The following is a 26,633-nucleotide window of genomic DNA, read 5'->3' on the forward strand; positions in this document are numbered from 1 at the left end:
TGAAACAGAAAATGAGCCAAATAGCTCAAATTCCAAAAAGAAGTCATGAACTTACAAAAAATTAAATTCTTTTTGAAATGTAATTAGTAACTAACAACATTTTTTTTTTTAAATTTTCAGCAAAAAAAAAATCAAGCACACATTTATGAAATCTACCCCAAAATAAGTTTGAAGCAAATCTTTTTTTGATGAACTTATTAGTTAGAAGCTTTAAAAAGGATATAAGCAGAAATTTAAAGTATAGTTACAACTTAGTAACTCTATTAAAAACAGTTCTTAAACACTTACAAGGATACCGATTCTAGACATCAGCTTCTTTTTTCTTCGAAAAGGAGGATGCCGGCAATTAACCTTGTTGAGAAATCTTGTTTTAACAGCATCCTGAGACACAGGGCCTGAAAACTGGTCCCACAGTTTCACTCGTTCAGACAGGCTGATTGAACTCAGCATCTTTCGGTCCTTTAACAAATACAAAGCACAAGTCAAACAACAGGAGAGATGCAGAGAATCATTCAGTACAAAATTTTAGTTGCAAACTTTTTTTGAGTTCTCATCAAGGGCGCCCATATAGGGGTAAGGGGGGGAGGCTTGAGCCCCCCCCCCCCTTCGAAATTAGAACTTGCTTGACTTTAGTGCTTTTTTCTTTGCAAAAGTGTAAAAACATTTCTTCTCCAGCCATTAATGAATAAGTTATTAAAAATATAAAATTTTCATGACTCTAATCGGTCCTGAAATCAGTTTCCATGGGGAAAATGGTAAAAAAGCGGTTGAAAACTATGGTATGAGTAAAACGAAAACGACATAACGTGTATAAAGTACAAATAAAGTATTAAAATGGAGTTAAAAAAATATCTGAGCCCCCCCCCCCCCTTTACAATTTTGCATATGGGCGCCCATGGTTTTCATTATAATTTTAGGCCATTTTCCTTGGAAATGGATAACCATAAGAATGACTAAACTCTGTACATGAATCTAAACTTTGGTTCAATATTTCAAGCAATATCAAAAAATTATCATAAATTTATCAAAACAACCTTTTTCAAAACTATTCCCAAGAACTGTATTTTGTACTCTACTATATTCTTCTTACACAGACTAACTGACAAGTTTCTTATTCTTGTATGCTGAGAAGCTAGTCTAATTTAATCATATCATACAGTTTAATAAAACTTATCCCATAAATATTCCAAAGTATGCATAAAAAGTATGAGTAAAAGATAGCAACAAAAAGAAACTAAAACATTAAAGAATTTGTGAACATAAAAACACTTTCCTAACACTGATCTATATGATGCAATTTTCTATAAATTGCACAACTTTTCAGAAGAAAACAATAAGTTTTGTAGTTTAAAAAGCCTTTGATTCTGAATTGCAAACATAACCATTCTTTAGCATGTTAAATTTTAAAATGATTTTTCTTTTTCCCACCTTAATTTTAAGATTTTAAATAAAAACGTCACAGTAAAAAATGTACCAGATTGTTCTTAAAGATGTAGCTATTATGCAAATCATGAAGTTCGTGAAAGTGCAGAATAGTAAATACACTTGCTTTTGATTATGAAACATACTTAATAGGGAGTATTAATTGAATTGCACAACTTGAGCATCAAAAATCATTGCAGTTAAAATGCATTCTAATGTGCAAATATATTGGTATATCCAGAACATTATTTTTTTAATTTTTGAAAGGATCTAGATCACCCCAAAATCTATATCAATCAAAACCTCTGTTCCCAAGGTGTGTCAACCACTGTCTTCTGTTAGGGGTCTGGCCAGAGGATATTTGGGTCTGTTAACGGACCCTTCACAAAAATCCGATCAACCAAAATGGACCTTTCACGAAATCCGATCAACCAAAAAGGACCCTTCACAAAATTCTGATAAACAAGATCGGATCTTTCACAAATTGTTTATTGAAAGAGCAAATCTGAAAGCAAAATAACGCATATTTCCGTGCATAAAACCGATAATTTTTGGAACCTTTTTTGAAGTCAAATTAGGGAGATCAGCTCATACAAAATCTGCTAATTTTGAAAAAAAAAAAAAAAACTAGTATGTTGTGGCCATCACAAAACTTTCTTCTATATTTTTCCTTTTTCTGATCCCTCCCCATGCTTGACGAGGAAGCAATATTCCTAACGAAAACAAAATTACACATGCAAAAACATGACGACCATCCCAATGTCTGAATTATTGTAAAAGCAAAGAAGAGCGAAAATTGAAAGTTATTTTAAAAGCCTAGCTTGAATTAATTCCAAATATTTTATTTGTTAACAAACATAAGATGGCAACAGTTAAAAATTTTAAATCATTTGAGATAATATTTCCAATCATTTCCATACAATTAAAATCACGAGAAATACGCAGACGACAATGTATTACGATTTATCTTTCTTATTGTTGCATTAATAAAGCTATTTTTATTCGCAAAAGAAAAAAAATCCACACCTCTTGGAGCAATTGGCATCAAAATAGAACCAAAGCCTGTTTACGTATGGATTCACATATATTCCAAATTTCAACCAGAACGTAGCATTACTTCTTGAGATAGGGCACTCACAATGGAAAAAAAGAACGGGCGATTGCGCTACCCCCCTTTTTAGCTGTTGACACCAAAATAGAATCATTTCTTATACCCTCTAAGGGCTACTTGTCGACAAATTTTTGTTTGATTTCGTTCGTTATTTCTTGAGATACAGCAGTCACAATTGACGACAAAAAACGTTCTATAACTCAATTCCCGTTTGAGCTATTGACACCAAAATTGAATCAGCACCTGCTCCTGTTAGGGGCAACATGTGGACCAAATTTTGTTTGATTCCATCAATTACTTCTTGAGGAATAGCAAGCACGCGTAACTCAAAAAACATCCCATTGCTCCACCCCCCTTGGAGGAATTCGCGCCAAAAACCAATGGGCACAAGTTCACATAGGGGCACATATGTGTACCAAATTTCATTCAATTTCATGCGGTAGTTTTTGCTGTAGAGCGGCCACAAAAAACTGCTCACACACAGACGTGACACACATACACACACATACGCATACACACAGACAGACAGACATTTTCCAAAAATAGTCGAAATGGACTCAGCACACCTCAAAACGTTCGAATCCGTAAAAATTCGAAATTCGAAAATTTGTGCAAATCCAATATTTTCTTCTATATATTAGATATAGAAGAAAGTAAAAATTGGCACTCTTGCGACTTGGAAAGAAATTAACAGCTGAAAATAAGTTTGGTTTTAAATAATTATGTTTGTTTGTTTTATCACAGCTAATTAGCAGTGGTATTGTTGTAAACTTTTCTGAAAAGGCGTTGGTAAGCACTTTTCTCTCCACTCATGATTTAATAAACAATAATAATATATATAAGCGAAATGAACTTAGAACTGCAAAGGGATAGTAAGGGTGGAGAAAAAATATGATCACTTCAGATAGGGTTACCAACTTCAAAATTATCACCACTTAGGGTCTGGTGCTGAACCTTTATACTTACTTGATTAGAAAATATTCTCATCATTTTACCAGCTTGTCAATATTTGAGTTTTTACAGTGAGGTGCGGCGGTGCGATGTTTAACTGTTATTTTGGGAGAAAATTATGTGGGTGATTTTTCAAAGCTAACAAGGATGATTAACTTTAAATAAACTCTTTTAATTTCCGTTTTTTTTCTTTAGATGTCTACATTTTGAAAGAAGCAATCTTTTAACATCCGATATAAGAATCATATTTTGTTCTTTTTTCAAGCTAACTTCGCTTTATTAGGACGCAAATAAATGAAAAGTCTCTTTATTTTTTGTTAGAACTCTCATTTCAAGTTTTAAAAGCAAAATTCCATTTTCTTTTCTGTGTCAAAAATTAAAATGCTGAATCGATAGTTTAATTTGATTTTTTTTTTTTTTTTTTGCTTCAACTGTGTCCACAGATTAATGATATGTTTATCATAGGACTCTAAAATGCAATTTTAAAATAATTTTATCAAAAATATTTCTTGTACAAGCCGTTTTTATATTTTTGATGCCTTAACTTTGAGAATTGTGATCTCTTTGCATCCCCTATGGGAATCTGATTTTTCAAATTTTTGATGTTTAGTACGCTTTGTTAAGAGGTAAACAAATGGAATCTCTTTTTATTTTTGTTAAAATCACGGAATTTATAAGCTTTAAATGAAATTTTTTGCTTTTTAAAAGTGTCTTGGGTCAAAAAGTTTTAAATACTGTACAGAAATATTTCTAGCATAATTTAATAAAATGTGGAACGGTAGATAAACATTGATACTTGAGAGAGTGATGCCGCCCCCCCCCCTGTCCATATACTAGAAAAACACTGTAGAATGATATTCTCAACATAGAAGAGGAAAACACCCAACTTTGATGCAGTTTGTGCCATCTCTAAATTCTAAAATTTTGTTTTGACATTTTTTTTTTGCGAAATTATTTAATTTTTCACAAAAAACGGACCCGGTGAAAAATCCTGGACAGACCCCCGTCTGTATTATGATAGTAACATTAAATTAAAACAGTATATACATTTGTATGGGTCAGCTGACTCTAGTTTCCTGCTACTTTTCTGATACCTAAATATTTATATTTGTATACTGAAAACCTCAACCAACCTAAAAAATGGAAAGCAAATGGTACTTTTCTTATCGGGGGAGGGGGAGGAGGGGTTGATCCACATTTTTATTCTCAGGTGCACATTTTGTTAAAATAAAAAAAAAATAAAGAAATTTTTGTGAATTCCTTTCTTTTTTGTGAAAAAAATGATCTATTTTCGGGCATTTTTCTTTTATAGTTTTTACGAAAAAAACATTATCATATCGTATAGTGCATGTTTTGTTTAGCTATCGATCATCTAATCTCAAATCCTGTGGAATAAAGGACTTCACTGGGAATGACTTAGAAGTTGAAGGTTTTTTTAGTTGTTTTGTTTTCAGACACATTGATTGAACATAAAAGAGATGAAAAAACTGTTTTTACGAATGAAATTGTGTGGAACATCTAAATTTTTAGATATGAAATTTTGTGAAGTAGCCGCTTTTACAATATGGAATTTTGTGAAAGGGGTCTAAAAATGGACCTAATTTGCATCTGATTCGAACCATGATAATGCACTAACTCTTTACTGTTCTAACTTTTCCTCTTGTATTTATTGAAAGAAAATGATTTTTATGAGATGGTCAACAGCACCTACTACAAACTGTTTCAAGATTAGGTTCTCCTGGTTCGAGATCATAGCCAGTCCAAGATCCACCGTCTTCATCAAGGGTGACTGGGGGACATTAAATATGCTCCTGATCACAAAGTCCTCCAAGTGAAACGATACCTCTGGGGGTGCAAAGCCAGGTGTTATTCAGCTTCTGGTTTAGTTCTAAATTATCGAACTGTCCATAGATGGTGCTGCCATCTATCATGTTGTCTAAGTCACACTAGATTTCCACCAAAATAGGTGCTAGGAAAAAAAAAACAGAAGCAGCACCTCTCTCCCTTAAATTGAGTAGCCCCATTACTCAGACTTGGCCTAAGTATCAACAACAACTATGAAAACAAATATCAACCAAGAAGAAAGTGAAGAAAAACAATTATCTCACCAGTGTGTGTTCTGCATGGTTGGGGCACATCCATCTGCCTTGTGGTAATGTAGCAAGAGGAGGGTCTAAACAATCACCATGAATTAACAGTGGACAGTAATCACACTGAATGAGGGGCGCTTTCCGACAGCTCCTGAAAAACAAAGAAGAAGGCTCAGAACCTGCACTGTGCGTGTTACTTAAAAATGATTTTCTTATTGACTAGAACTAGAGTCATTGCAATTGCATAACAGAAGTAGAATGTTGACATTTGTACAAAGAAAAAAATTCTAAAACCAACATAATAAAGCAGAAGATTGCTAAAATATTGTTTTTTTTTCTCCTCCAGTTAATACTCAAAGAGAAGGTTATATGCACTCCATTTGCATATAACCTTATACTTGCTGTTGAGGGCATATAGAACTTGAAAGACACAGCGTTTCTTTTACAGAAAATTTTAAAGACATTATTTGAGTTTGCAGACAGTTTAACATTTTATCTAGGCCTGATCATCAGCACAGCAGGCCAAGTCTTTCTTCAAAAAATTCCTCTGTTCTGCCCTCTCAATGGCCTATGTCTTCCAAACTGACAGTTCCAAAAGAATTTTCTGTGTCATTCATTCAACGAATTTAGTCAGGGACTCTTGTGAATTCTGTGTTCTGCTGGTTTGTGATTGAATATCTTTGCCAGGATCACATACTCTGCAATCATTCTCAAAACAATGTCCTGTGAATTTCATTCTATAGATTTTAAAAAACTGATTAACGACATTTTCTTATCTTCATTGAATCAAGATCTTGTTAAAACAATGCCGTATCACAAACTTCCAAAGATAAATTTACATACATGAGTGTCGGTATTACATGGAATCTCCTTTTTAATGCATAAAATGAAAGGCTCTTGGTTGCTTTTGAGTGGAACAATGTCTTTTAATGAAAAAACTTTAACATGAAAGTTATTTTAATGAAAGCAAATCTATTCAAATGACAATCATTCAAAAGCTCAGATTGAAGTATTGTAAAAAACATCCCTTGCAAGCCCAAAACAAGTGTATAGAGCTTAAATTCAAAGCTTGTGTGCAAAAACATATTGTTTTTATACACCTTATTTCTGTTAAAATGTAAACATTTTCATATCTATGGTGTTCTTTCAAAAATCTACTAATTGATCCAAGAGAAAATATTTTATGATTTATGAAAGAGTTTTTGAAACAAAGTCATGTTTTCAGAATTCAGCAATTGAAAAACTAAAAAGAGTAATAATTAAGTACATAACATAAATCTTTAAATCAGACATCTAAAACCAGAACAGAAAAAAAACGAAAAAAAAAATTAAAGATAAATAGATATAAAGTTGACTACAGCTAACCTTTTACACTGGAAACACAACTTTGCAGGCAGATGAATGACTCCGTTGTCAATTTCATGAGCTACCTTCTTGGAGGAACGATTGTTTTCTTTAGGTCGCGGTCTTTTACTGGAACCTACAAAATTCAGTAAATTGTCGTTAATTTACACTTTGAAATATAACACTGATTGTGAAAATGAACTTAGATTCTGGAGTTATATGGCCATAGAATCATATCAAGCTTTGCTTTTGGGAGAAAACTTGATTTTCAAAACTACTTTGAAGAAGATAGCAAGAGCACATTAATTTATATTTACAAAGTATTGACTTTTCACTTTATCTAACTGAGTGAAAAATATGCTAAATACCACCTTTAAAAAGTTGACAATTTCTAAAAAAGTTTTAACAAAAAATAATTTTAATAATAATACATTGAGCAGCATAACTAAATGATTCATTTTATGAAACAAATTGCTATAATATTTAACAGAAAAACATTGTTTCTAAATAGAATAAACTTTTTTTGTTCATTTTACCTGTTTTTTTTTTTAAATATACATGCACACACACATATACAGATTTTAAAATATTACAAGAAAAACAACAAACAGTTTTAAGAATTTCTCATAAGAACACACTTTAGATAAGATACAAAATAATACCCCTTCTGACGCGCTCCTATATTCTCAAGACTACAGATTAAGTCTTTTAATTAACTCTGGTCTGATATCATAATCAAACTTTGAAAGCTCACTCAAGAAACCCTCCTTTGAATCCTTTACAACGAGGTAATACTTACCAGGAAACAGATTTGTGCAGGATATTTCATGGGGCAGTTGGAATTGCACAGGATTCTGAAGTCTGGCAACTTCTATGAGCATGTTGAGTGCGCTCACCACAGAACAAGGCTTGCCATGCAAACTCTGGCGAGGACTCTCGGAGGATGGCTTGCCGGCAAGGTCACCCCCTTCTTGACCGGAAGTACCAGCTCGATGGGGCTCTTCACTCTGAAGACATTGAAAAGATTTCTTTGTGGTAAAGAAGCAACAGGGGTCTCGTTGAAAACGAATGCATTTTAATATGTTTTCTAGTAAATCATAAACCTAAGCATACACAAATTGTGGAATCAAATGGTACAATAAATTCCTAATTATCTGGTGGAGCATTATCTCTTTTTTATGTTTTATCCGTCCTCTTCCACGTTCTCAAAAACAAAATCTTTTCGCAGCAATGATTTACTGGATGTGAACTGAGGACCTCAGGTAGAAAAAAAAATTGGCCTACAATTGAATTAATACATTCCTGAGGTATGATCATTTCTTCCTATGATAATCATTCACTGCTTTTAGCCATCAGCAATTCCTGACAAAAGTGAAACATTGATTGTCAGTCAACTTGAGAAAATCCTAAAGTGCACAATGATATTTTTATTTCATTAATTGATGCCACATTTTTTATAGATTCTACTATCTGCTTATAAGGGACTTTTACTTTAAATTTTTAAAACTATTTTCAAAAAAACTGTCAATTGTTGATTGATATTTTTATCGCTATCTTAATCACGGAAAAAAGTATACGATGCATAAAGTTCTTCAGATTTGCAACAATGGTTTGATTTTAAACAAGTACTGTAAAAATATTTATGAAGAATTATCAAGCCTACATATTTGCTTTGCAACTCTAGCTTTTCAAACTGTAGATCTCCTCTGAATGTGCGCTGATCTGTCCTTTAAGGTTTTTAATGAATTAGCTTTTTTATAAAGAAAAATCCTATTCCTTGTCAAAGATGAATTTAACTACAAGGCAACCAAGAACTAAGGTGGGCCTTAAATCAGTTTTATTGCTGGAGATCTTCTCTCAGAACCTTACCCCCTGCAATCTATACTACTCAAATTCCAAGCTGAGCCCTTAGATTTTGACCTGGTTGACATACTCTTTTGGTGGTCCTGCTTAACTACCATAATTGATAAAAAAAAAAGGTTCTTATCAGCGGAATATTGACACATTTGACATTTGACACCCTCAGAGACCATCCGCACCTACCAACTGATCGGTTTATCGGTTTTAAATGCTCAAATAAATCTGAGCAAGTGGGTCTCTGAGGAACTTTATTTAAATACATAAAAAAATACATTATTATCTGTTACAATTTTGATTTGCTCTTGACAAAAATTTTGGTAATTTAACATCACTATATATGTAATAAAGTAAACAAAACCAATGCATAAAAGCTTTACAATGATACAATAAAACATAAACAACACTAGAGAGTTGTTGCTTTACAAAAGATAACGTGTTAAAATGTAGAAAAAACTAAACTTAAACAGTATTAACTATTGAAAATAGAAAAAATATGCGTATTAGTCAACGCCTTGAAACGTGAAGCCTTCATTTGCCAAGAGACTGAAAATCAAGTTAAGTCTGATGCGGGTATAATGTTGTGAAAAGGCGATTAATATGTTTTTATTGAGTGAAAGACTATGATTACGTCTGATATGCAAATGAGATGTTAGTGGACAGAAGAAAATGTAGTGTTCCGGAAAACTTAATTACCCGCAAGAGCAATTAGCAGAATCAGAAAGGTTAAATCTGTGAAGATATTGTGGGAATGGTCCATGGCCAGAAAGGAAAATTGTCTCAAACCTACTTTTAATGCGGGGAGAAAAACGAACGGTGGGAAAGAACTCAAAGACTCTATATCCCATATCCGCTTCATTCCACCTAAATTGTCAGTCATCTAATGTTTGTTTTTTAATGTATGAAATTAGTGAAGCTTTTGAAAGAGGAATGGATGAAGAAGGAAATTGAGGGTCGTCAGCTGCAGTTCTTGCTAAGCGATCAGCCAGATCGTTGTCGACGTTCCCAGAATGCCCTTTTACCCAATGAATTGAGACACAAGAATTACCTAATAATGACTGTTGGACATCAGAAACTGTTTTATTCCATTGAAGAAGATTTTTAATTGCTAAGAGAGAAGACTGACTGTCCGAAAAAATTTGGATGGAATCAGCATTAAGTGAATTCAAGAATTTTAATGCTTGATGAATAGCAAACAATTCTGCTTGAAAAATACTATTGGGAAGAAGACGGATGTTGTGAAAGAATTTCGCCCTCAAAATAAGCATATGCTGATGCTGTACCAGTGGAAGTGGGAGAACCATCTGTGTCTAAGCGATGAAATGAAAGATTTGCAGAATTGGAATTCGCCGAGATTGGATATTCTTTAATTTGTAAATGTGAATTGGAAAACCATTTAGGTGCAGGAGTTTCAAAATCTGAAGGTGAATAAGTAGTGCCAGACCTACGTCATAGTATAAAGGCACAAAATTTTTCTGCGTAAGGATAGCACAGCAGATAAAAAAGATTCGCTATTATTTAAGCTGAGTCGCACTGGCTTTGGCAGGAAACAGGTAGCAAAGTTGCGTCAAAAATGGAGTCCTTCCATATCAAATGACCTTGTCGTCTCCATCCGACCATCTCCGATTTGAACAAAATTTTATAGAGATGCAGACATGCCTTTGAAACTTACCTGTACAAATTTTCATCTTCCAAGACTCAAATCCTAAAGATCTAGAATCGAATTTTTAAAAAAAGGCTCCAAAATGGCAGATCAGATTTGTGAAAGAATTACCATGTTTGGCCCAGTTACTCCATTGGAGTCCATTTTGGAGCTTACTTTTTTTTTCTTTTTAAGGTATCCTAGATTCTTATGATTTGTGTCTTGGAAGCTAAAAATTTGCATAGGTTAGTGTCAAAGGCATGTTTCCACCTTTGTAGAATGTCCTTACACGTCGGCGATGCTTGGATGGGGACCACCAAATCACGTGACATAGAATGAATCTATGATGTTTAGCTTTTTGCAGCAATTTTACAGACCTTTGCTACCTGTTTCCTGCCAAAGCCAATGCGGCTCAGGTTAAATAATAGAGAACCTTTCCTACCTGCTGTGATGTCCTTATGCAGAAAAATTTTGGGCCTTTATATAATAACACAGGACCAGCACTCATGGGCTCTCGGACTATAAGGAAAACATTTTTTCCTTTATAAGCTCAATTTCTTTCAACACAAAAGAAATACATCATAACACAAAAACTATGGTCTGCCATTCTAATTGCTATTTGTGCAATTTTCACACTGTTATTTGTTTGCAATAAAAGTTGTAGTTTGGATTTAATAAGTTGAAGTTTGAACTTGACACTTCTTTTGGGGGTATGAGGCAGTGCTGTAATTGGAAGGGAGCGGGAGCGAAGGGATGCTATCCATCAAAATATTTGGTGTGTTATTGAAAAAATAATGCAAATGTAATATAAATTGGTTTCCAACTATATTTTCTTTTGGTGAGCCCTCCCCCCCCCCTCAAATATTTTTTCCAACGACAGCACTGGTAATAGGAAGGTTTGGGTAATTGCAGCCAGTTTTAGTTATTTTGCAAAAGCATTTCAACTCAAATCTACATCAATAACATGTCCTTTTTGCATTGAACTCTCCAAATAGAAATAAACACTGTCAAGGTTCAATTTATTTAGCACCATACAATAGTAAAGCCTTGCTTCAAAATTTCAATTTTGATTTGTTTAGGTTTTGCTAAATTTGATAGCCAATTATTGCACCTTGTTTTGACACACAATTTTGTTTTTGAAGCCATGTTGCAAATAGCAAGCTTGTGATTACATTCAAATTTGCTTTATCAGATACCCTACTAAATTATGCATGAAACCAGGGCTGGACTTGGAAGTGTGGAGGCCCCTCATCAGGGTTCGAAAAGATCATCATATTTTTGAAAATATCCGATACTTTGATATATATCAGAATTATTTTGATATATATGTATATATCCGATATTTTAGACCCGAGAAAATTAGGATAGTTTGTAAAAATTGTATTGTGGGGGCCCCGTTGTTGTGGAGGCCCCGGGGCAGTAGCTCGCCTGCCCTCCCTTAAATCCGGCCCTGCATGAAACTAACAAATTATAGCTCTCATATTAATATTATTAATCCACCAAAATTCTACATAAGTGTATTATAATCTATTTTTAAGTTCTGCATGCTAATTTACTAAAATTGAATTTTTTTTAAACAGTACCTGACTTTAACCACACAACCTCTACTTCACTGTTTACAAACAAAACACATAACAGATCATACAGAAATATGGACAATTGGTTCAAGGAGAAGCAAGAGTACATACAGATAAAAATGAATACATAAAACTTACATCCAGGCTGTGTAAACATTTGTAACAGAGCCATTCTCCAGATGGCAAATCATCTTCTGACAGAGGAGGATCACTGAAAAAGAATTTAATGTGTTGATTTGGAAACATATGATAGTTTACGAAATACATTACTTAATGTAAAACTCAATATAACATATAAGTCAAATGGTTATGAATAAGAATGAAGTCACCGATCACTGTGGAAGCTGATCAGTAATGGGAAAAAGTAAAGGGATTTTTTTGAAGCATTCTGAAGCAGAATTTTAGCTGACTGAAAATATGCACGAATACAGGCCCGGCTTGTGGGGTAGGTGACCTGTGCCACCACCTAGGGAGGCAGATTTTAAAATGGCAAAATGTAAGAAAGCAGGGAGGGGAGAATGAAAAACTAAAACTTGTTCCTTAGTTTTTCTTTGCAGCTCAAATTGCAGCAATACGTAAGAGTATGTTCAATGATTTAAATATATATATATATATATACACACTCAGTAGATCCTCATTTTACGCAGTTTCGATCATATGAGGTTTAAGAATTGGCACCTTTATTTTATGTTACGCAGATGCATAAGCCTTAGACAATTCAATGCAAACAGATAAAATTGGCCCTTCTCTCAAAATCCAAGCTCCTAAACATTGCAGATTATGTGTAATCAACGGCATTTTGGCGTGCTAATAATCGAGCTTGGGCCACTGGGGACATGTTATGTGATTGGTTTCAGAGCACTTTCCAGAAGTAAAGTTATTAAACTCACACAGTTCAGAACTCACTGGAAAAAGAACTTTTAGGAGTGACAAAGGAGGACAGAAACAACAGGGATACCGACATCGATGACACAGAACTAAAAAGGTTCACATTGAAAATTTTCAGCCATTCCTTGACAATAGAAATGCTCTTTCTGATTTGTTAGTGAAGGAAGATTCTATCATGGAAATGATGCAAGTGATCATGGATGTGTTAATGTTCTGCAAAGAATTACAGAGAAAAATTCTTAATCGACTCCCAAAAGACGTATATAGTCAGTCATGCTCTTTGTAAACAGGACACGAAATTATTTTCTTTTCTTTAATGTGCATAAAAGTTGATATAAGTGCACATTAAACTTATTATACAATTAGTCATCACTAGAATGAAGTATTTTGTTATCTACGGAACCAAACCCCTATTTTAACACTAGTATTATGTCTGAATTTATGCTGCATTTCCGTGGAACACAACCCACGCATAAAACGAGAGTCTACTGTATATATTATTAAGACCTGGGGGTAGCACTTGTCAACATCACCTGGGGCAGCAAAATTACCAGAGCGGGCCCTGCATGAATATGATGCACATTGTAAGTTTATGATATTCACCATGCCAAATCATTTTCAGGTCAAGAATACTTCCTAAAAAAACAGGGATGCCCACTTAGGGTGGTCATGGTGCAGACTGCACCATTGACATTTTTAGGGGGGTGTTTTGACGGGTATTTTTCACATTTTGGAAGAGGACTCTTGCTTTCTTTTGAGGGGGGGGGGGCTTTGGATATTTAGGGGGTGCACCCTTGCTCTCAGTGGATGGACACCCCTGCTAGAAAGCGGCATTATACCTGACATCACACGTTCTAAAAGTAGATTAAACCATTTTTGTCCTAGGAATTGCTCAGGATACTCCTTCTTTGAAGTTAGTGATTACTTGCTATTGTTCTGCAATGAAGTTGTTCTTCAACCTTGAATCAATTCGGCATTGGAATACATCTTCATGCAAATGCAGTTGATATTCAATTTTACAAACTATTTGCTAGTCCCCTAAAAGATCTTCCATTGAAACAGTGTAAGTTTCATTCTTTTTAACAAACTTGACGAAAGTACCAGAGCTAGAACTGAAAATATGTCACCGGGAGGAAGCATGTAATAATGTAAACCATCCAAATGGTGTAGTATTTTTCTTCAGATATATATATATGGACTAGCCTGTCATTTGAGGGGTGGGGGCAAGAGAAGATCAATTTTATGAACTATTCTCTAGTCTCCAAGAGATCTTCCATTGAAATAACATAATTTTAATTCTTTTTCAAACTTTATGAAAAAACAGAGGTTGAACTGAAAATATGTCATCTGGGTGGAAGCATGTAATAATGTAAACTACCAAAATGGCATAATGATTTTTCCAGGCCCATCATTTAAGGGGGTCAGGTGACTAACAAGTGCCCCTCCTTCCTGGCTTTAAAAATTAATGTTTTTACATAAAAGTGGGCAAAATTTTTGTTGTTTTTCCAATAAAATCTTCATTACGTACCAGGGTTGGCTTTCTGCAGGCAAAAACTAGTTTTTGCTGTGCCAGTGGCACAAACTGGTTATAACTGGTAAAAACCAGCAAAAACATTCATAACTCAAGTAATTACTAAATGATATTCATTTAAGTAAACTAAAAAATTAAGTTTCATATCACCATTGAAAAAAATAAAAACCTATCCTGGTGCCCTTGATTTAGGTCATAAAGGGAACTTTTCAATTGCCTATGCTCCTAATATTTGGATTAATCAATCGAGGGACGAAAAACATATGGGTGCTTAGAAAAGAACAGTGATATACAAAATTGATTGTAATTTGTTCACTTATATGTTTCATCTAAATTGCTTGTGGTTGAAATTATCATGTGCTTCGAGAAGAAAGTCAAAATTTTAATTGCCAATATTACTGTAGATTTTGTACCTAATGTCACAGCTTTGCAAAACAAATTGGCCCCATTTCTCGAAACTTATTTTTTCAGTCAAATTTTACCACTACCTCAGTTACTATATGGTGGACCAGTTTCAAAAATATATACAATAGATGAAAGTTTCAAGAACATTGCTTGTTCCTTGATGCATTGACTGCTAGCTCTTCAGTTGCAAGAAGATTCTAAAGTTTCTCTTTTATGCTACACACTAAGTTGGATTTCACTTTTAATTAACATTCAAGTTTGAAGAAACTGGGATTTTCTAACATTTGTTCAAAACCCAACTACTGAATTTAAACCAACACAAAATAAGGTTTCTTATGAGATATATTCAAGGGCGAATACAAGGGGGGGGAGGCGATGGGGACGATCACCCCCCCCCCCTTGAGCCAAGAGATAAATAACCGGACACCTACCAAAATTAACCAAAAAAAAACAACTGAAAAATATTGGCAAAACAAAATATTCTTCAGAGGCAAAAGAACATTCTTTCTTGCCTTTATAGGAATAAGAATTTATAACATTTTTTTCTTCTTTGTTGGGATTGAATTTTGGCTTAAAAATATGATGAAACAGAAACCTCAAGATCTTCCCGAGAAAGAAAAAGTCTAACGGGCTAAAATGCAAATCATAAAGGGGAAAGGGGGAAACATAACCTTCGCAATCAGACATTCAGAGCCACTGCTTTTTGGATGACACCAGTCATTCAGTAGAGCGTCACTCTAGGAAACGGGGAAATGTTCAGTCATTATCTCTCTTGAATACTGGTTACATCTAAATTCCAAAAATTGACTATGTCCAAAAGAAAACAAATCAATTTATTGGGATTTTTCAAGAAGAAAGAAAACAAAGAAAAAACCCATGAAACTGGTGAGCTACCAGATGTTGTTAGACAAGGTACATTTATGTATTCTTTTCGTTTTTTCTTTTTCTGATTCGCCAAGTTTTGGTCTGTATGTGACTGTGCGTGCATAGATATTTTTAACGCCTCATAAACGCATGCATTAAAAATCGAAAAGACGGCTCAAAAATATTGTGAACTGTAATTGACGGTTTGTGTTTTAAGCCTTTGAAAACACAAAACCTAAGTAAAGTTCGGGGATGATAATATTTATCAAAAATTTATTAAATTAGAAAAAACAAAATTGAACAAATTGACTAGGGCCATTCTAGCTGGGTCAGTTTTATATTTTCTCTATGTATTAAAAAAAGTAAGGTCAAAGAAATAATGACAGGAAGTCTGTGGCGGGCTTGGGTCCAGGAGACCCCATAGCACCTACAACCTTGAATATTTGTACAAAATTACTTCGAGCCCCCTCCCCCCAGGGTTTTCACCTGGGGTTTTATGTTTTAAACTTCGAATTAGATTTTTTGTAATTAATTTTTAAGACAGGAATTTTACATTAATTGCCTATTATCGGGATGAAAGATTTCCCATACCCCCGAGCATTCGATGTCGTTCGAAAGACATTTTTTTTTCTGAATCAGATGCAGCTTGTTCCAATTTTATCAATAAATTAAAACAACTCAATCAATTTTTATCTAGGGAACCATACGATCTTGGGTTGGATTTGGCTTACTATTTAATTTTAATGATTTAGAAAGAAAGGTTTTTCAAACAATCGGCCTATTTTACTTCTAAATGCGTTAAACTTTCATTTTTTACAGCATATTTATTTTCCTCTTGCCTTGTATTATTTCAGATGCGAGTTTGGAAAATGTGAAACGTACGAAAGTTGTTGACAGTTGTTGTAGTACACAGGCTACATCAGATATCGAATATTTCATCTCAGATAAAACTGCTGAAGCCAATTTATCCCCTAAAGAAATTTATCCGAATGATTTAGGACCAAGGCCGTAGCCAGCGGGGGGGGGGGGGGGGGGGGGGGGGGGGTCCGGGGGTCAGACCCCCCCCCCCCCCCCCGAAATTTTCAAAATTTTAAATGCTTAAAAAAAAAACGTCGGAGGGTCAGTGAGTGTGACCCCCCCCCCCCCCCACCTTCCTGAAATTTCTGGGAGGTGTGAAATGTTTGATGCTATAAAAAAATAATAATAATAAATCATTGGAATCAACTTGATTACTGTCCACTAAACCAGTCGAAAATCTTTCCTTCACTCTTCGCGCACAAACGACCACTAACTCACCCGTTGTCCGAAAATTTTTCTGGATTCTTTTCCCTTCAAAAAGTAGAAAGAAGAAAAATCCACATTCCAAACCGGTCAGTCGACCTTCATGCTTTGTTTACCGATGGACAACAGGTGTGAGGAAGGGATGATAATAGCAAAGTCCCCCAGGTCTTCTCTGTCCCAAGATAAGCACGTCTGGTGCAGAGGCGGATTTAGAGTCTATTCAAGGGGGTGGCGGTTGAAAACTGTTAAAGCCATCCTCCCAAATCCGTCCACAGTAGGGTAAGGATTAATTGCTCCCCCCAACCCTCTTCACCTCGGCATTTGAAAAATTAATGTTTTTTCATGTAAGTGAGCGTGGATTTTGTTGTTTTCCGATAAAATTTGAAATGCCCCCCCCCCCCCCGAAGAAATTCGAAATGACGGGTTTGCCCCCCCCCCCAGTCTGAATCTACTAGTTTTGCCCCACACTACTCACATTACATTTTAAATCATAGCAACGCCTTATTGTACATGTATAGTTTGGTCCTGGAAGAAGATGATGGAAAAGTGGACTTACATATACAAATATAAAAATTATTAAACTTTAAACAGGGAGGGTGCGAGCTCAGCGAACGTGAAAAAATGGGTAATGCCGCACATCCTGGACTACAAAACTGCCTAAAACAAGTTTATAGCAAAACTATGGAATTTATTTCATTAAAATACTATCGATTGCTAGTAATATCAATGTAACTGGTTTCAACAAATGACGGTCATGGAGGCATAGGCGGATTTACGGGGGTGCCAAGGGGTGCGCCGCACCCCCAAAATTATTGGCGGTGTTTTGAAAAAAATTAGTTTAGTATATTTCACTCAGAAACGCAGTTCGGGAAAAAAAATCATAGCTGATTATACTAGTAAATTTACTTGAATCCACTGTATCACCACACATCGCTACTGCAAGAAAAACATAACTGTGCTCATGTTAAGAATTAAAATAATTTTATCCATTTGCAAAAAAACCTAATAAATAATTTCATGCAAATAAAGAAACTTCTCAAACAATTTAATGTTCAGTGCTGTGTTATTTATAAACTAATTACTGTACATTCGTGATTAATTACTGTACATTCGTATAGTAATTGTATGTTCTGTAATTGGGTATTTATTCGTATACCAATACCAATTCTTCAATTTTGAAACAACAATGGCTAATAAAGTGCAAAAAAAAAAAAAAAAAAAAAAAACATGGCTATTGCTAGAAACTTTATCAATAAAATCTACACCGAAATCAACCGAAAACCAACATTTTTAAGATGAATTTTCAAAAATTTTTGAAGGAGGACTCCCGGAAATTTTGCTGCAGTGGTGCATCCAGGGGGAAAAGGGCACAAGACTGGTGACCCTCCCCACAAAATGCTGAGTAGATGTTTGAAAAATATATTCTTTATTTTTGAAGAGAAGAAAAGATCTCATTTGGGGAAAACGCAGTTATTTTACGAAAAAAAAAGAATGTTGGGAAAAAATCTTAATTTCTCTTTCAAAAAGAAATATTGACATTTAAATTTTTCAACAGCTTCAGATTATTGGCGGCGAATCATGTGCCTCCCCCCCCCTCCTGGTACAATCCTCTTTGTTTCATATCTCCCCCCTCCCTTTTTTTTTCTTCATTTTTTCTATTTCGTTTTCATTTTTCCAATTAGTCCTAAAAAATTTTCTTCTCCAAAGCCCTTTCTTCAGACAAAATTGTTACAAAGTACCTCAAATTTCGTTTCTTGGGCTTCACTTTCGCAAAATTTCCAAGAAAGATCTTTTAACCACCTAAATGCATCGAAAATCGTTTAAAATTGCGTTTTTGGAGCTTCAGTTTTGAAAAACTGCAGTGGCCCTAACGTTACCAAATATGGTCTCACACTCATGTGTTTAAGACTTCAATTTTGGAAAATATTCGAACAAGGGCCTCCGACCCCCTTTCTCTAATATCATTGAAGAGTGTTAATACTTTGGTTTTGAAAACTACTATTTCGAAATATTTAAGTGGAAGAATCCTTTTTTTTTAATACCATGGAGTATTGCAGAAGAACTTCATTTTCGAAAATTTTACAGGGGAGAGCTCCAGAACATCCCGTCCGGTAACAGCAGCAAAAATTGTCCTCCGTAGTATTTTTGGAACTTCAATTATGAAAAGTTAAAGAGGTAGCGTGGGGAAGGGGTTACGTATTTCTATCTGCTTTTCAAAAAATCGATTGGAGACAGTCTGTGAGTCTCATTCCTAACCCAAACTATAAATATGGACTATAATCACAGACTAATATTTCTAATATATAAGACTAAAATTTCTAAAAATAGCTTTAGAGCCACACGTACCTTTCTTGCCCTTAAAATATCACCAAGAACTGTAAAACTGCGTTTCCAAAACTACTATTTCAAATTTTTTCTGGGGGCGTGAATCCCATTCCAAACCAGTAGCCTGATTCATCCATTGCTTCTAATATCAACTTTCGTTTAAGACTTTTTCTGTAGTTTGAAATGTTAAGAATTGCCCATCCCCTAATCTTACCAAATATGATTTACATTGCGTTTTTTAGATTAAAAAGTGGGTCCCGCCTTAAAATTTTCTGATTTCGCCACTGCCTTGTTATTCCGGGAATACCCCCCCCCCCCTTCCCCAGATCACTGTTATTGTTGCACCCCCCAAATATTTCGACCTAAATCCGCCTATGCATGGAGGGAGCGATTGCCCCCAGTAAATCCGCCATTGGTTTGGTGTGAATTTAAGGAGCATGTATGAGGAATGTCTGTTGTTCATTTCTGTGACTAGTCTTGTGTATGCCGGTGCTAAAACATGTCGAATAAGCGAGTTACTTTAATGTTAGAGCAGCGGATAGATGTTATAGAGTCTTATGAAAAAGATAGTTCAGAAAGGAAGTTGGCAGATGTTTTTGGTTGTAGAAAAATGCAAATTAATAAAATTTTGAAAAACAAAATTCAAATTCGGAAAGAATGGGAAACTTTCAAATTTCGAGGTGTGAAGGAAGAGAAGTAGAATGGAAAAATTTCCAGAAGTCAATGATGCTCTATTGGTGTGGTTTAAAGTTGCTAGGACAAAAAATATTCCATTTAGTGGAACTTTAATGATAAATATAAATAACTAGCAGTACCCCCACGGCGATGCCCGTGCTAAAAGGGAAGTCCGTTGAATAAAATAAATGACACCCCCCCCCCCTCCGCTATATGAAATTATCATTTTTAACTAAAATGCGCACCCACTTTTAAAAAAAAACCTATTCAAGTTTCCATAGAATTTAAAACTATTTTCCAAAACATTAAAATTAGATTTAGAGTTTCTTAAAAACCCTTTAGCAAGTGAAGTGGTTATTTCTGCAATTTTAAATGCTTTATTAAATAAACAAAAAAGACATAAAATAGTATCTTTCAAATTTAAAATTATTCCACAATAGCAAAGTTTATTGCCAAAATCGGCCAGCAACCACGCTACCGTAACCCTAGTTGTTAGCGCGTGAAGCAAACTCCGATTAATTAGCTATCATTCCCGTACCCTGTATGAAAAGAATTTATCTATGCAAAAGCGATCATTTGAGAAAAGAGGGGAAAACATACTTCTAGAATAAGAAAAAATCACCCCCTCCCCTCACTTTTGATGTCAAAAATCATATTCTTTAACTAAAATACGTAAACACCCTTTGAAAACCTAAATACAATCGTTTGCAATTAAAAATATTTTGTCAAATTAAAAAAAAACATTAAAATAGCATTTACTGTAGTTTTCAAGGGTAAAATAGTTCCGTAACTCCATAATTCATCGCCAAATTTACCAAGCGACTATCTAATTAAAAAATAATTCAATTAACGCACGCACAGCGAATTTAACCCAGAGTAATAACTGTAAAATATTCATAAGCAACAAAGACAACTTCCCCCAAAATGTTTAAAAAGGAAGTAATTGAAAATTGTCTGGAAAACGAACCTAGTGGTATACTTGAAGTTTGTCTGGAAAGTGGATCTAGTGTTATAGCTTTTTCCCGAAAGAGAAGTCTTGAAAATTGGCTCAATTAGAATTGCTTATATCTCCGGTTCTAATTAAGTGAGAGAAATGGAACAAACACTTTTTTGTTCAGGAAAAAAAACCCTTTCCAACTATATATAATGTTAAGGGGTGGGGGGAGTTTTTTAACTACCAATTTGGCGAAACATGTGAATTTTTAGCTTAATTATTTAATTAGAAAATAACTAATTCGAAATGTAGAATTCGGGCTTCGAGGTGCAGCCCCCCCAGGGTAAATTCGAATTTTGTGCCAAGTTTCAGCGCTGTAGGTGCTATGGGGTCCTCTGGCCATGGGGTACAAAGAAACAAAGAAACACCGTCACCTTTATGTATTTAGAAAAAAGCATATGCTTTTCATGTTTCTTTATTTTATAAAATTAACAAAATTACAGTACCATTTTTGGGAAAAAATTTTTGACGATTTTTAAGTTGACTACTTTGAGCGACCACCTCACTTAACTGCTTTTTCACAGAACGGAGGGTGGTCGCTTTACAGAAGTTTCATTGTATTTGGCACTAAATTTCTCGCCCTCTAAGGTGCCTTCCTTATCTTCCCACTCCTTCATGCTCCTTTGTCGGTCACAATAGAGGGTCACAAGGATCTCGCCAAGATAAAAACAGCAGGGGGTGATGTCCAGAGCTTTGCTAAAAAAAGCATGACGATGATACAGACACGTTCTGTCCCTCCCACTCCCATCCTTGCACGAACCAATAACTGCCCTTTCATGCCCTTCTGGTTTATGGTGAAAAGAAGGAGGGAGAAGAAAACGTGTGTGTGTTTTTCCCTTTCCCTTTTTTTCTCCAGTTATAAAGGTTTTCGCAAAAGGTCGTGTTCGTTACCACTCGACTCTCTGAATTTTAACAAGCTTGAACCATTCAACTCGGATTAAAAGCTTCAAAAAAACAGGTCGGATGACCACCATAGAAATCTCAATTCCAATTAAAAGTTCTATACTTGTGCATGTGCAATGCCATGAGAAAAAAAAAAAAACTTCTGAAATTTTTAAGTTTTTATTTTCGGAAAATAAATTAGCCTACCCAGCAAAATATCGTTTTTCAACGGACCATTAATTTATCACTCAAAAAAAAAAAAAAAAAATGGGGCAAGCCCCCCCCCCCCCCCCACCATTTTTAAAAGTGAATACTAACAGCACCCTCCTCTTCTCCCGTACGAGCAGCCTATGATCCCATTGTGTCAAAAGACATAGTAACCTTTTGTACAACTCTGTCTTTTCACAGATTAATTTCGTTCACTTTGAACCCCCCCCCCCCCCCCGAAAAAAATTCCTGGCTACGGCCTTGTTTAGGACTATATATAAATGAAATGTCTTTATCTGAAAGACGCAGAAAAGAACTGTTAGACAATCCTTTTAAAACCACCAAAAGGGTTTAAGTTTCCCTACTCAGAGCACAATAAAAGTGGCAAAATTGAGAAATGGTACATTAATCAGTCACATTTAAAGGATTACCCATGGTTGGTGTATTTGCATGAAAAGAAAGGTTTATTATGTAAATATTGTATCCTTTTTGCACCAGTTAAAGTGGGGGCTGCGAAATTCCAAGCTAAGCCTCAGATGCTTGTTCGTTCTGCTCTAGTATCCTTTTCGAAACTTAGAGGACAGACGGTCATTTAGAATTGCACCAAAAAAACCAATTACCACAGAAATGCAGTGCAAGCTGCAAAAGATTTCATACAATCTTATGAAAATCTTGAAAAAGAAGTGCAAAATATGTTAAATTCTGAAAGATTAAAACAGGTTACAGAAAACCGACAGCGTTTAAAGCCAATGATTGAAACAATTATTTTTCTCGGAAAACAAAATATTCCTCTTAGGGGTCACAGGGATGATGGTCCACTTCTTGATATGCCTTGCACTTCTAGTAGTATAACTTGCATATAATTAGATACAAACATAAGGTTTCCAAATGACAATCTGAAGTTAATATTTTCATTCAAAAAAACATATTCGACATCTATCTACCACATCTTCAATTTCAATTCTTACTTTGATAACTGGATTACAAAAGGAAATACTGTTAAAAACTGAAAATAAAAATAAAATAAAATGTAAAAAACCACCTAATAATAAATATGCATCTTGCTTCATGTTTCTCTATTAAAAACGCCCAATGTTCATTGTGGTTCTCGGTTCTGTGTTGAAAATGTATGCTGATGTCAGAGCTGCATTTATTTTGTACCAAAATAATGTAATGTGCACATGAGTTCACCTTTTTGATACCGATCATATTGCATCTCCAAAGTTTATTTTAAGTAATAAGTATTATTGTATTAACTTGTGCTTAATTATATGTTTGAACACCACACACACACACATACATACATACATACATACATATATATATATATATATACGTATATATATATATATATATATATATATATATATATACACATATATATGGGTAAAAAATAAAAATCTATCCCCCCCCCCCCCCCCCGAGAAGTTTCTGGATCCGCCCTTGGACCAGGGGGCGCCAGTTAAAGGTCAAGATTTACGGTCGCCACTCGCCACGTGGCGACTCAGTTTTCAAAATTGGTGACCCCAAAAAATTTCTACAGTCGCCAACTTTTTTGGGGGGTTATTTTTATTTTAAATCCCAAGAAAAGAATTCCACACCACTTCACAGATGCTTCAGTACAATATGGATTCACCGATAGAGACTTGACTCCGACTGAATGTTGTTTATTTTACAAAGCTTGCATGTTCTTTCTCACTGCCTGCCTGTATGTTGTTTATTTTACGTTGCTTGAATGTTCCTCTTACGCGATTCAGGCCATGTAAAATAAGCAGAATACAGTTAATTAGGAAGCCATTTGCACAAGATTAGAGCGTTTGCTCCTTTGTCTTGACTCTTTGTTTTTCAAGTAATTAGCGTACTATAATCATGATTTCAAGAAGAAATCATTATATTTTAGATTATATTTCAGATTAATTTTGATTATGCCTTCAAAGTAATTACCTTTTCACGTTTTTAGTTTAGTTGCTCAAATGGTATATTAAATTGAAACTTGATTCTTTAACATCGTATTATACATTGCCTCCGATTATACGAAGCTTTTTTTTCTTCAGGCTCATTTTAGAACCTGCAGATTATAAACCGCTCGCGGATGATACGCAGGAAAATACGGTTATTAAACAGGGTTCGTACTCTCCGGGAAAACTTTAATTGTCAGGGAAATTTCAAATTTTGCCACAATTTTTTTTTTCCCCCCATTGATTTTTGTACCTTGAGTTCTAATCTTCGTTTTTATCAATGTTTCCTGAAAAAAAAAAAGTAAAAGTTTTGAGGCAAAATGACGCTGGCAATAAAATAAAAAAGGAGCCCCCCCCCCCCCCAAAAAAAAAAAAACTTCCACGGACGCCATTTTTGCCCCTCAATAGTTCCAAAGAAAAAAAATCCTAGGGTGAACAGGAATTATGCAAATTTAACGGGAGAAGAACATTTTCCTGCATCCAAAGCACAAGCCTGCGGATGATAGTGTCAATTGGGAAAATCGTTTAATCGAAAAGTCTTTTCAGCTACGAATGAAACGTAGTCGCCATTTTTGGTCATTCATAAAATGGAAGTAGACACAATCATTAAATGCCTAAGTTTCCAAAAACAAAGCAGAATCGGATGTTTTCTTTAACTGCAAACTAATGAAAACAACGCAAAATGTGCTGCAACTTTTTTTTTTTTTAATTTTATTTTAAATATCTAATTTTCTTGAGAAATAAATTTTGTTCTTAAAACTTAATCTTATTTTCATTACCTTGGACGCAAATGTGCTAAAAACGTTTCAACTGAATTGTAGTTTCACGAAGATTTATTATTTTTAAATTGTTTTCATGCTACAAATTCAAAAAATTATTTCTTAATTTTTGTCGTAGCCGCCATATTTGGTCATTCCCAAGATGGCAGTACACAAGACTTTTTACGTACCTAAGTTTCCGAAAATGGCATTGGATGTTTATTGCAATGCAAACTATTGATAACAACGGAAAATGTGCTTTTATTTCCGGGTAATTCGTAATTATTTTCTGGAAAAATGCGAAATTTTATCTCCAGAACATTTTTTTAAATTCTAATTGATTTAGACGCTTATGTGCTAAAAACTGACTATTTTGTCTTAATTGTAGTTTTTTAAGGATTAATTATTATTTATAACTACTTTTATGCTACAAATTCAAAAATTTACTCATTATCTTAAATTTTTTACTTAGTCGCCATATTTGGTCGTTTGCGAGATGGAAGTAGACAAAAATTTACAAAAACATAATTAGATGTTTATCTCAATGTCTATTGAAAGCAACTGTACAAAAAAGAAAATTTTTAATTTTAATGCAAGCATCCTTTATATGCAAAAGGGGAAAAAAAACTGATTATTGGCATTGGCCTATGATTGACGGATATTGACTTTTGTTAGAATGCATTATATGGTATGCCCATCGATTCAACAAGTTAATCATATTTCTTTGTACTTTGCTCAATATGTTTTGTGTTACATACTAAGAAGGAAATAAAAAGAAGAATCGTAAACCAAAAGCGGAAAAAGATTGCTGCCGATTACAGCAAAACGCGAATATGCATGACATGTGGCATCAAAGAAATGCTAAAATAAGTTGAAAGTACTTTGTTTTAAACATATAGTAAACAAATGAAAACAATTTTGAACAAAATGTTTTTTAAAAAAAACCTTAAATTGTGACAGTTTTTTTTTAATCCAAGTTTTTTTTTATATTATTATTGTTGCAAGTGGAAAAGTTTCAGTTCTTACGCATTGCTGCTTTGAACAATTTTGACTATTTTGAAAATATTGTTACTTAACCTAATTTTGTTTGAAGCGAGTAACCTGGAATTTTCTAAAAAATAACCTGGAAAACCTGAAAAAGTCAGGGAATTTTTTTTTAACCAAAAGTGTATGAACCCTCTATTACTTTTTTCAAATTCTTTTTTTAAAACAGTTTTATGTTTTGCTTTAAATCTTGTTCTGAAAGTATGAAAATATTATGCAAATTTTGGCTCTTCAAAAGTGAAAAAAAAAAAAAAACTATATTGTATGCTTTTTTTTTACATAAACCCTCGAAGGGTAGTTCCGATCCTATTTGATTCCCAATTAACTCAAACAGCCTTTATTCTGAAAATCGTCAAAATAGGAAGACACAAATTATTTAATTTAATGCTATGAAAAAGCAACTTGTTTTTAACCGCAAAAAGCCCCCCCCCCCCCCCCGTTTTAACATTCTTTGCCATAAACAATGTTCCATGTTGTCCCATAAATCCTGTATTTCATTAAAAATCCTATACATTATTAAAAATAGAAAGAAAAAAAACTACTTTACTATATTTCTATAAACCATATCTTATATTTCTGCTGTGATGTGAACGCTAATACTCGCGATCGATTAGGAATACGTTCCATTGAAAATCGTTTAAACAACGGGGGCTAGTTTCTATATTTATTCGAATAACTGTTGTAATTTTTTAATCTTCCATCGCATCAAATTAAAATATAAGCCAAAGCCAGTCCTTTGATCGTTTTCCCTTCTTAGTCATCCTAACATGGAGACGCTGCGTGTGGAACGTAGTCGCCATGTTTGGTCATACTTTTAGTTCAAATAA

At 34.4% G+C, this 26,633-nt stretch overlaps 1 protein-coding gene across 1 annotated transcript in view; it reads right to left on the bottom strand.

Moving 5' to 3' along the window:
- LOC129220002 (PHD finger protein 12-like) overlaps positions 1-26,633 on the bottom strand; it is a 77,753-nt gene that overhangs the window by 44,135 nt on the left and 6,985 nt on the right. The window contains exons 3-7 of the mRNA XM_054854328.1: positions 12,133-12,205; positions 7,718-7,925; positions 6,940-7,054; positions 5,593-5,725; positions 289-459 (exon numbers count right to left, since the gene is read on the bottom strand). Coding sequence (XP_054710303.1) covers positions 289-459; positions 5,593-5,725; positions 6,940-7,054; positions 7,718-7,925; positions 12,133-12,205 — 700 coding nt within the window. The remainder of the gene's footprint in view (positions 1-288; positions 460-5,592; positions 5,726-6,939; positions 7,055-7,717; positions 7,926-12,132; positions 12,206-26,633) is intronic.

The sequence above is a fragment of the Uloborus diversus genome, chromosome 4 (genome assembly GCF_026930045.1).
Source record: "Uloborus diversus isolate 005 chromosome 4, Udiv.v.3.1, whole genome shotgun sequence".
NCBI classification, from domain to species: Eukaryota; Metazoa; Arthropoda; class Arachnida; order Araneae; family Uloboridae; genus Uloborus; species Uloborus diversus.